General features: G+C 43.0%; 1 protein-coding gene across 1 annotated transcript in view; it reads right to left on the minus strand.

Moving 5' to 3' along the window:
- The window catches only part of LOC139419192 (uncharacterized), a 133,918-nt gene that overhangs the window by 30,904 nt on the left and 90,371 nt on the right, over positions 1-12,643 (minus strand). Inside the window, exon 4 of the mRNA XM_071169185.1 lies at positions 2,847-3,018. Coding sequence (XP_071025286.1) covers positions 2,847-3,018 — 172 coding nt within the window. The remainder of the gene's footprint in view (positions 1-2,846; positions 3,019-12,643) is intronic.

The raw sequence follows: 12,643 nt of genomic DNA on the forward strand, positions 1-12,643 counted from the left end.
AGTTGAAAGCCTTGGCCAGGTCCATGAAGACGGCTGCACAGTACTCCCTTTTATTGATGCTGGTTATGATGTCGTTTAGGACCTTGAGCGTGGCTGAGGTGCACCCATGACCAGCTCGTAAACCAGATTGCATAGTGGAGAAGGTACGGTGGGATTCGAAAGGGTCGGTATTCTGTTTGTTAACTTGGCTTTCGAAGATTTTAGAAAGGCCGGGCAGGATGGATATAGGTCTATAGCAGTTTGGGTCTAGAGTGTCGGACCCTTTGAAAAGGGGGAGGACCGTGGCAGCTTTCAAATCTTTGGGGATCTCAGACGATACGAAAGAGAGGGTGAACAGGCTAGTAATAGGGGTTGCAACAATTTCGGCTGATCATTTTAGAGAGGGTCCAGATTGTCTATCCCAGCTGATTTGTAGGGATCCAGATTTTGCCACTCTTTTAGAACATCAACTGTCTGGATTTGAGTGAAGGAGAAGCTTGGGCAAGTTGCTGCAGGGGGTGTTGAGCTGTTGCCCTGGGTAGGGGTAGCCAGGTGGAAAGCATGGCCAGCTGTAGAAAAATACTTATTGAAATTATTAGTTATCGTAGATTTATTGGTGGTGACAGTGTTTCATAGCCTCAGTGCAGTGGGCAGCTGGGGGGAGGTGCTCTTTATTCTCCATGGACTTTACAGTGCCCCAAAACTTTTTGGAATTAGTGCTACAGGATGCAAATTTCTGTTTGAAAAAGTTAGCCTTAGCTTTCCTAACTGACTGAGTATATTGGTTCCTGACTTCCCTGAAAAGTTGCATATCGCGATATGGGGGCTATTTGATGCTAATGCAGAACGCCAGAGGATGTTTTTGTGCTGGTCAAGGTCAGTCAAGTCTGGGGTGAACCAATGGCTATATCCAATTTGTTCTTGCAAGCGTATTTAAGATGGAGAGAAAAGCACTTTTAAAGAGCAACCAGGCATCCTCTACTGATGGGATGAGGTCAGTATCCTTCCAGGATACCCGGGCCAGGTCGATTAGATAGGCTTGCTTGCTGAAGTGTTTTAGAGAGCGTTTGACAGTGATGAGGGGTTGTCGTTTGACCGCGGACCCATTATGCACACAGGCAATGAGGCAATGATCGCTGAGATCCTGGTTGAAGACAGCAGACGTGTATTTAGAGGGTAAGTTTGTCAGGATGATATCTAAGAGGACGCCCATGGTTACAGATTTGGGGTTGTTCCTTAATAATTTGTGTGAGATTGAGGGCATCTATCTTAAAATGTAGGACTGCCAGGGTGTTAAGCATATCCCAGTTTAGGTCACCTAACAGTATGAACTCTGAAGATAGATGGGGGGGCAATCAATTCACATATGGTGAACATGATCAGTGATGGTGAAGAAAAACTATGAAAGAAGATGATAAAAATAGAACAAAACACGTATCTACCGAGTTTTGAAGGGAACTACTGATTTTATTTTATAAGAGAGTATTATTATTTTGTTAAAAAATACTTAGTAGAGACTGAATCTACCGTCTCATCGTGGCGGTATTTGACAGCCTCGAGGTCAGCCTAGCATCGTGCGAGACCTGGAGAGAATTGCTTGTGGAAGATTAACGAGTTCATGTTTCCATGGCATATCTGTTGCTGTTAATGAGTACTGTCTGCATTGATAGCTGTGCTTGCTGTGGATCTTGTGAGGAAACCTGCAAGGAACTGTTATACTTCGCTGAGGAAATATCTACAAGTAACATTAGTGAGTAACCACAGCGATGGGGTGCTTCGGGACTTTCTTTTTTTTCAGCTCGAACGCGTGCTAACGAGTTTAAGCAATCTTGCAAGTCATTTGGACACGGGTTCTGAAAAATCTTTGGTGTTTATTATTTTAATTTATTTTGGTGTGGTACATTAAAAATGTGACAAAATACATCTTGAACCTTACGTCTGTTGCATTGGTGGAGTCATTTACTGTTTCATCTTCATTTAAATGCATGAAAGCATATCCTTATATAATAACAAATCTATAAGCATTCTACCTGAAGTTAATACCCTAGTTGTCATCACCCTAGCAAGTTTACAATAGGGATTCTTATTGGAGATGTCCCTCTCACCTAATATCCCATGCTGTTGAGATATTCTACGATAATATCGTAAGAGTCAAATTCGAGCCGGTTGAGATGTTACATGACCATTACCGCTGCTTGTTTAGTCGGGGCCTTGTGCCATCTCAGCCAGTCAGCTTCAGCTTACTGTACTGTGGAAGAGTTAGTGTGTGCTGGGTCCAGCCCCCGACCAGCACCTCGTAAAGCACACAGATGCGGGGTTAATTGACTGCCGCACCACTTGTCGCCGAGCACCCACATAATGATTTCTCGCTCTCTAGCCACCCTCCCTATTTCTCCTAATTTCTAATTACTGCTAGCTGTCATAGGATGGTAGGAGGGAGAGATCATGAGAAATGGGAAGAGAGAGAAAGGGTGAATAGAATAGAAACAGATATTGAGAGAGACAAAGGAGGAAAGTAAAAGGTACTAGAGGGAGGGGGTAGAGGTAGACGTGTGTGAGGGAGCAAGAGAGAGAGCTAATTGAAGAGAGAACTGTGTACATGAGAAAGGGTGAGAGAGAAAATAAGACAACTTTATTGTGGGTGGGACATGAAAGGGATATTTAACAGAGCTTCCTTACGCTGAGGAGGCATCTCAGTAGTCCAGGGTGGCTTACTAATGTTGAGGATGATTTGCTCTCTCTACTGGTGGAGGAAGTAATCACATTATGACTATGACTACTGCTCAATATTAGGAAGCCATGTTAGACTTTGAGATGTTTCAAATCCACGTTAAACTATTTAGATGGCCCCCAGGCGGGGTACTAACCAGGTTGTCCAGCTCAGGGTCCTCGCTGAAGAACGGCTTGTGGTCCTGCTCCTGCTGGTGGACAAAGTTTTCGATGTCCACATCGAAGCTGGCAGAGGTGATGCACTCGGAGCCCTGGGTGGCCTGCTCACACTTCTCAAACAGCAGGGCCAGCAGTGGGAATAGAGGGTGTCTGGAAGGATAGGAGAAGACAGGAAGTAGTTAAACTTCATAACTGCTCTAGCTGTATCTTGATTGCCGTATAAGTAGTAGTTCTAGGTACAAAGAGGAAAAATCAATCTGTTTGAGAAGGTTGCCTCGGTATTGGCGTATTTGAGGTATGTATCATGTTAACAGACTGAGGTCGGTATTCAATCCGATCGCGCTTTTTAGACAATGGTCCTTTTAAAGGCAATGTTTCTGTGTTCGCTGAGACCACATTCACAGTAAACACTGCATATGTCGGCTCAATCGGAAATGACCTAAATGGCGCATTGTCCCAATGTGCGATCAGATTCAATCCCGGCTTTAGAGGGAAGTTTAGTTGTGCATTGTGTGTTAACTACAGCATGTTGTACTGCAACAATGCTCTATTTGACACCCAGGAACTGCATTAGCAAGATAACTTGATCGTTAACTCAAAAGACAAATGCAACAGACAAAGAAAACGGTAGACAATGACATCCGACTGGGCACAAACTAGTTGTTTCAATGTAATTTGTCAACATATTGTGATGTTGAATCTCTGTTTGAAACACATTTGGATTTGCAAAAAGTAATCAACCAGTAGTGTTTTCATATCATTTCAACCTGCGTTGCAAACATTGAAATACAATTACTTAACCTAACTTCACCATAATCATCAAAACTATGTACTGTATATGTTGAAATCCATGTAAAATTGCAAAAAATCTCACTTAGAATCTACATGGGAATTGCAGCACATGCAACATCAGATCCATTCTTTTTATGACCATGTTGTTCTTTCTGCTTGCATTTTGTATTTATATAAATGTGTGTATTTTCTGTAATGTATATAATTCAGGGCTCATCTGTAAAATAGCCATTGGTTATAGTATGACTCCCTGATGAAATAAAGGTTTTAAAAATGATATATATAGTGTATATTGGATGGATTAAATTCTGTTGAATTTCATATTTGATTAGACATATTTTATTTGACCTTGTTTCAATGTCGATAGTAAAAAGGTATGTTTGAATCTATGTCAATGTTTCAACATCATGCCATCAACCTAAATAAAGAGATGTCAATATTGAAATAAAATCTGAAGCCACAACGATATCTGCCTGAACAGTGACTCTGTACTTGTATAATGAGGGGACATGTACCATCCAGATGACTACCTCTATGTACCTATGCTTAGCTTTGGAAACAAGTTGTGTTAGTTTCGGCTGAGCTATCATCTCAACACAAATGGGCACCGATCAGCTTCCATACTCATTTGCATAGCTATGCTGTACCATAATAACATTGAATGATTGAAAGTAACTCCTTTATCTTGTTTTACACAAGCTATGTGAAAGTAAGTTCAGAATAAGATTGGGTTTATGTAGGCTACATTCAATGTAGTAAATTGACATCTGATTTGCCCAAAGGACACCATCATTTCAATGTATAGCTAGGTATACTATCATTAACTTATGATTGATTGCTATAAATTTAGAAGTATTTACGATTAGCCCTATAAATAGGATGCCACATGAATTATATTAATAATACACTTTTACCTTTGGAAATTGTATTTGATAAATATGTTATTCATAATACTCTGAACAAAAATATAAATGCAACATGCAACAATTTTAATAAGTTACAGTTCATATAAAGAAATCAGTCAATTTAAATAAATAAATTAAGCCGAAATCTATAGATTTCACATGACTGGGCAGGGGCACACCCACGTGTGAGCCTGGGAGGGTATAGGCCCACCCACTTGGGAGACTGGTCCACCCACTGGGGAGCAAGGCCCAGCCAATCAGAATTTGTTTTACCCACAAAAGGGCTTTATTACAGACGGAAATACTCCTCAATTTCATCAGCTGTCCGGGTGGCTAGTCTCAGACAATCCCGCAGGTGAAGAAGCCGGTTGTGGAGGTCCTGGGCTGGCGTGGTTACACGTGGTCTGCAGTTGAGACTGGTTGGACATACTGCCAAATTTTCTAAAATGACATTGGTGGAGAAATGAACATGAAATTCTCTGGCAACAGCTCTGGTGGACATTCTTGCAGTCAGCATGTCAATTGCACACTCCCTCAACTTGAGACATCTGTGGCATTGTGTTGTGACAGAGTTTATATTTTTGTTCAGTATATATATATATATATATATATATATATATATATATACATACATATATATTGATAAGACTATTATTAATATAATGAATTTGGCATTCTATTTATAGGGCTACATTTTCATATGATATTTTGTGATTGACATTGCAAGAAATGTTGCCACACTGGTGAAAAAGGTACTGTTTGATGCCGACTGACACCTGCACCCAATTGACCTGATTGCCTTTAGTATGAGAAGCCTACGATAATTAACACAAAGCACAACCAATTTCAAGCTAAACAAGCCCTGTGGAGAAGAAGACGATTAATGAATAGGTAAGACAATCATTTTATCACCTATAGACTTATTTTGATTGTTTGTTGGACTACTGCAATTGAGCTGTGACTTATCATCAACGGTGGTGTAAACGCCATGCAGCTGTTTTAGCTCTTGTAGAGTCTAGCGATAATGGAAAATCTGACATTTTGACTGAAACTAGTGTAGATGGTAACGTGAGTGACACCTCCAGTGTTACAACAAGTGATCGTACTGAAAGGTTGTTTGATAGGGATGAGATTAAGAGGTTGCCTGATTGTGTGAAGCAGGATCTTCTCAAACTGCAACAAAGGGTGGTATATGTGTGAAGCTGGGATCTTGGGCTAATGAAAATAACCTCACCAGGGGTGGAATAAATAATTTCAGATTAAAAGGCTCTTGGAACGGAAGGGTAGAGTTACACTCCGAGGGGACACATCCAGAGAGAAAATATGAATTCAATAACTTGGCCTACATGGCTAGCCATCAAGTAGCTACATCTCCATTAGTAGACTCTGGAGTTTCTTGTATTTCATGGTTTCTATTAGATTATATGCATATGGTGTGCTTGGGCGTCATGATTTTCCTTAAATGAGGCCCTAAAACATGCACTGTCTTCCTGTCAGAAAATCAAGTTGTCAGAGGCTCTGATCTCCTTTCAAAGGCTTATTGCCAAAATAATTTGCCTGACAACCTCTGTGACTGGCAGGACTCGACTGACGAAAGGCCACAGGATGTTTTTTTGCTTTACACTGGTCTCATAGTATTGAAGGATGTTTCCAAAAAGGTCTAACCTGGACGATGCTGTGTCGCATGGCCTTGTCCCATGCACACTGACTTCAGTTGCCAGCTGTACGGTGTTTCCTCCAACACATTGTTGCGGGTGCCTTTCAGGCAAGCAGTGTGTCAAGAAGCAGTGTGGCTTGCGTCCGTACGGGAGTTGCAGTGATGGGACAAGACTGTAACTACCAATTGGACATCATGAAAAAGGGGTGAAAATAAATAAAAGCCCACATAATCTATTGGTACAATAGACTTTCTGAATAAAGCCAAGTGAAACATACTGCCAAGAACATCCAACCATCATCACCGTTGGTAGGATAATCATAATCGTAGGTCATCAATTTTATTTTCCAATGATTGCATGTTAGCAAGTAGAATGGATGGCAGTGGGACTTCACTCGCTCGTCTAAGGATTCTCAGAAGGCAGCCCGATCTGTGCCCTCTTTTCCTCCATATTTTCTTAAGGAAAAAGCTTCTTCCAGTTCATGGTGAGGAATTGCTGTTCTGATGTACTGTCACGCTCGTCGAAATGAGTAGACCAAGGTGCATAGAGTTCCACATAATTGTAATAAACCGAAACGTGAAGCTACTGTTGTGCACTCAGGCAACTAAATGTAGACAAGATCCCACAAACGCAAATGAGGAAATGGCTACCTAAATATGATCCCCAATCAGAGACAACGATAAACAGCTGTCTCTGATTGGGAACCATATCAGGCCAACATAGACATACAAAACACCTAGATGACCCACCCTAGTCACTATCACGCCCCAACCAACATAGAGAATAAACAGCTTACTATGGTCAGGGCATGACGTGTACAGAAGTTACTACCAAGAAGTCTCAAATGCAGCACAAGCCACAAGGTAATGACGACCCCTTTTTCTCCCCAATTTCGTAATATCCAATTACAGTCCCATCGCTGCAACTCCTGTACGGACTCGGGAGAGGCGAAGGATGGGAGCCGTGCGTCCTCCAAAACATGACCCTGCCAAACTCGCTTATCTCGGAAGCCAGCCGCACCGACGTGTCTGAGGAAACACTGTACAACTAGTGACCGAAGTCAGCTTGCAGGCTCCCGGCTGCCACAAGGAGTTGCTAGAGTGCAATGGGACAAGGAATCCCGGCCGGCCAAACCCTCCCCTAACCCAGACGACGCTGGGCCAATTGTGCGCTGCCTCATGGGTCTCCCGGTTACGGTCTGCTGTAATGCCTCAAGCACTGCGATGCAGTGCCTTAGACCGCTGTGCCACTCGGGAGGCCCCAACATCTTATACTTGATCATTGTATTTGATAAAGGTATTCCATTTGTAAAAACAATTGGCATGATGTTGTCTAATCTATTATTTCAGAGAATCATCTTGGTCTCTCACATGGCTTAACCCTGGAGCATGAGGGCTCGAGGTTTCTTTCTGCCTTCTTAATTGAGGGTTCCCCCTCATCAAATCGATGCAAAGAATCAGACACAAGTATGAAACTCTCCATTTAGAATTTTGGTTTAAAGTTTAATAGAAATTACAATGTGTTTAGGTTGCCTTTCAGGTTGCATTTTAGGTTTCCTTTTAATACTTTTACACTTGCATGTGTTTTTTGGTGGGAGAGGACCTACCCAAGCGCCATAACCTGTACCACTGCCACTGAGAAGCAAAATGATAAAACACCATGCAAGCCACCAAGTGTGTGGATAGGGAAACGGCAAACTAAAACGTTGTGCATGTCCCAACCCAGCGACGTATAATGCGGTGGACCCTTCACAACATAAGCCAACCCCTTATTCTCATTCTTGATCGATGTATTTGGGAAATGTATTCTAATTTTACCAAGAATTGCCATGTGGTTCTGACAAAACATTGATATATATTTTTCTCCTTTACATTGACACCAAGAATAAAGATACTGCAGTGAACAGTCATTCTTGCCTGTGTTGCAGAAGTTGGAACCACTATATTAAACAGAGGGGGGGCTATGCAGATGGATCATTTCCATATCATTCCCACTTAACGTCTTCATATTGATTCATACCATAGCTGAATGTCCTAGGCAACATGAGTAAACGATCCAAACTAGGGTTGCACAACTTCTCCAAAATCCCCAAGTTTTCATTATTCCTGGATTGAAGATTCACAGAATCAGAAGGGAATAAGTAGGGTGTCAGAAATCCTTCAACCAGGTTTTTTAAAACCCTCGTCCAAACTATTGATAACACAGTGATACGGGGTAGCGTCAAACAATTTGTTCGTTATTTTGTTTACTTGTCAGGTGGTGAAAAAGGAATCTCTGAACACTTCAATCAGATGCAATTTGAGTTTGAATTGCGTCTGATTAAAGTGTGTGTAGGCTGCTTTTTCACTCAATCATATGCTTTTACTCCTGCATCTTTACTTAGCCTGCCACTGGATGTGCGGCAGATCATTTCACTGGACACGTCATTTCAACACGGAAATATGGGTCATATTTGGTTGAGACGATGATCAATAAGATTTCAACCTTTATTCTCCCATTCAAAAGACAGGCAGTTATTTTATTTTATTTCGGTACTATAGTTTGAAAACGATACTTAATTAATAATCAACTATTGCAGTGAAGTTGAGAACACATTGTGATCTGATTTGACCAAAACACACCATGAATTCAACAGGTATTGTCACCAATCCATGAAGTGTGTTGATTAGACGTTTAGAAGTAGTTGCCATTTTATGATGTAGGCTTCTTTACATAAGGATAAGAGCCTTAGATAAGAATAGGAAAACAGACTATCAACCAGGACCTTTGATGTTGCACGCTCTTGAAAACCACAATACAATTGTACTCGTGGTGCAAAATGTATCTTCCAGACATAGGGTCTATAGTACTGTTGGCTATTTTCATTCTGTGTAACACAGTTAGAGCAGTGACCTCGAACAGCATTGTGTAAATCTTTGTCCATGTAAAAACCTTTTGTCAGTCAAGAATGGTTGAAATGGTGAACAAGTGAGCAACTATGTACATACATTCTGGTCATGTTGAAAGTGTATTGGGATGATGTTTATTCAGCTTTAAATGAGGTGTACCATGTAGAAACACCACAACACTCCTTGGTGGCTATCCTGGGGGTGATTCCAGAGTGCATAGAGGGAAGGGGTCAGAACTGTCTTTTGCAGATTTTGCTCACAGCAATTCTATTAAATGGTTAAAACCCAACCCTCCAACATATAACTCGTGGCTGCAAAAGGTTTGGGAGCTGTATGAGATGGAATAAATAACACATTCACTTAAATGAAAAAGACCTACATTAATTAAAATGGAGCCCAGTAATGAGACTTAACATTGTATTTGTGCTATTTTGTGTGTGGGTTTGAGTGTCTTTTTCTATTGCTCTTTTTGTTTTTGATAATTATTATCTCTGGCTGGAAATGTGCCACCTTACATATTCACTTATTTTACCATGTAGCATGAACTGGACCAATATGTATTAATATTTGTTTATATTCATCTGCTTTTTAAAATTGTAAAAAAAAAAAGAACAGTTGAAATAATGTATTGCACCCCAAAATAGATTCAAGTTTTTAAAAAGTACAAATCTGGCACAGGCTTCTGGAAACACAGATAAGATATACAATAAACAAAAAAAAACTCTCATCCCTTTACATACTGGCCCTTGCGGTCAGGTGCATATTTCAGACAGGTTGACACCGCCTGTAGTATTTCTGCCTCCGTAGCCTTTGGTTTTGTCACGTGCGTGTGTCGATCTGTGCCTGCGTGTAGGCATGCATGAATCCATCTGCATATGTACGAACAAACGTGTGCGTGTGGGTGGTGTGAGGGAGTCGGTAGTTAGGGGGAAAGCAGGCATGCAGCACACAGGAATACTGTAGGATGCTGGGAGAGTGGGCCTCTGCTCTGGCTCTAACCTATGGCTCTCATTTGCTGCCTTTAATAGCCCGCTATATTAGACTGTAATCTACCTGATCCCGATTTAATGTGGCTCCCTCGGCCAGACGTGAGACGAATACTAAACAGGCAGCCATGCGCAGATCACCGAGCTGCAGTCCCCACGGCCTCGTCCATTGTGTGTGTGTGTGTGTGTGTGTGTGTGTGTATGGGGGGGAATCAGTATAAGTGCCAACCACTTCCTCCCTCTGGCTGCAAAGGTGTATTATGTTCATTAGGGCCTGTTTTTCAGGTTCAATTCTATGGCAGGTGTTCAACTGGACTAGTTATTACTTAACTTGCTGCTGATCTAAGAAATTGAAGTGTTGTAGACAGTTATTTTCCTATGAGATAATATAGCAATTTGTCATGTTGTTGATTCCAACAGCTGCCTTTCTCACAAGTGATGATTTACAGCTTTGGAGTGGAATGTTTGTTTTGCCTTTCGTCAGTGGTGTTCTCTGTAAACACACAGACACACACAAAAACTGGTGTAATGGAAACATGACACCATGTGGCAGGGCTGGATTGGCCATCTGGCAATTCTGGCAGATGCCAGAAGGGCTGGACCATTTTTTTAGCTGGGTCAGAATTGACACACACAAATTAAAAAAGTGACATTGCCTGCAGAAATGGCTGGCCCCTCTACCAAGAAGGGCCAGCCCGGTTTTCTCTCCCGGATGAGGCGGCCCGAAACCTACTTTGATTACGTCAAGAAGAATCCCGTAATGTGGCAGAATACGCGGTAGACTTTCGCACGTTGGCAGCCAAGAATGCCTGGAGCCCGGAGTCTCCGTTCGATGCTTTTCGTCATGGACTATCGTAGGAGATTAAAGATGATAAGGATCGATGGACGTCTACGGGAACGCAAGGGGGAGAGGTCTGTTTTCAGCTCCGCTCATTTGTCCACGGCTGCTTGCTCGCCCCCGAAGAACCCCGAGAGTCCCCGACGCCTGTATTTCTGAGAGGATTCGAAGTCACCCGAGGGCCCTCGGGAATCATCGGGAACGGGCAACTCGTTTTCTACTGTGCTTATGCAACAGGGCAGAGCTAAATTGTCACCTCAGGAACAATTACAATTACAGTTTTATGGACCCTACTCTGGTATCGGATCTGGGTATCTCCACGCAACTTCTCTCCGTTCCCATGGACACCAGAGTACTGGACGGACGCACCATTGGCAATGTCACTTATAATACGGTGGCCATTTGCCTGACACAGGCAGGTTATCACAGTGAGTCCATACAGCTTCTTCTCATTGAATCTCCCTATGTTCCTGTTGTTTTGGGATTTTCATGGCTACAGAGGCACAACCCTGTTATTGACTGGACCACTGGTTCTATCCTGGGATGGAGACTGTTCTGCCACTCACATTGTCTTAAGGCGGCGCAGCCTGCCCCGGGATGTCCTCCTGCGGGCTCTGTTAAAAGCCTCTAATTTTGCCGCCACTCCCGAGTACCAGGACATCTTGGAGCTTTTCAGCAAGACTCGCGCCACCTCCCTCTCTCCGCATCGACCCTACGATTGCGCTATTGATCTCGTCCCGTGCACAACACTGCCTCATGGGCGGCTAGATTCCCTGTCTGGCCCTGAGACCAAGGCCATAGAGGAGTACATTGAGGACTCTCTGGCTGCTGGGAGCATTCGTCCTTCTTCCTCCCCTGCCAGCGCAGGGTTTCTCTTTGTGGAAAAAAGGACAAGACCCTAAGTCCATGTATCGACTACCGGGGCCTCAATGACATCATGGTTAAGAATCGTTACCCTCTACCACTCCTCCTCGGCTTTCGTACCTCTCCAGGGGGCAACCATCTTTTCCAAGTTGGACCTTCGGAATGCCTACCACCTAGTTCGGATACACAAAGAAGACGAGTGGAAGATGGCCTTTAACACAGCTAGTGGACACTATGAGTACCTGGTCATGCCATTTGGACTCACCAACGCTCCCGCAGTGTTCCAGGCCTTGGTCAACAATATGCTCTGTGACATATTGAATTGATTTGTGTTTGTATACCTCGACAACGTCATTATTTTCTACCGTTCTGCTCAAGAATATGTCCTCCATGTCTGACAAGTCCTTCAGCACCTCTTAGAGAACCATTTGTTCGTGAAAGCAGAGAAGTGCAAATTCCACCGCTCCACTATCTCCTTTCTGGGATATATCATCAATGAAGGGATTGTTCAGATGGATCCTAAAAGATGAGAGTGGTGATGGATTGGGCCCAACCCACATCCAGAGTGCAGCTGCAATGTTTCCTGGGATTTGCTCATTTCTACCGCCGGCTTCATTCGGGGCTACAGCACTCTGGTGGCTCTCCTCTCTGCACTCACTTCTCCCAAGGTGCCGGTCACATGGTTCCCCAGCTGTTGACAAGGCGTTTTTGGCCCTTAAGCATTGGCTTACTACAGCCCCCATACTTATCCATCCGGAGCCGTACTGTCCGTTCGTGGTTGAGGTTGACGCTTCGGACGTTGGAGTGGGAGCCATCCTGTCCCAGCAGTCAGGCCAGGACCAAA

The sequence above is a fragment of the Oncorhynchus clarkii genome, chromosome 10 (genome assembly GCF_045791955.1).
Source record: "Oncorhynchus clarkii lewisi isolate Uvic-CL-2024 chromosome 10, UVic_Ocla_1.0, whole genome shotgun sequence".
Taxonomy (NCBI): domain Eukaryota; kingdom Metazoa; phylum Chordata; class Actinopteri; order Salmoniformes; family Salmonidae; genus Oncorhynchus; species Oncorhynchus clarkii.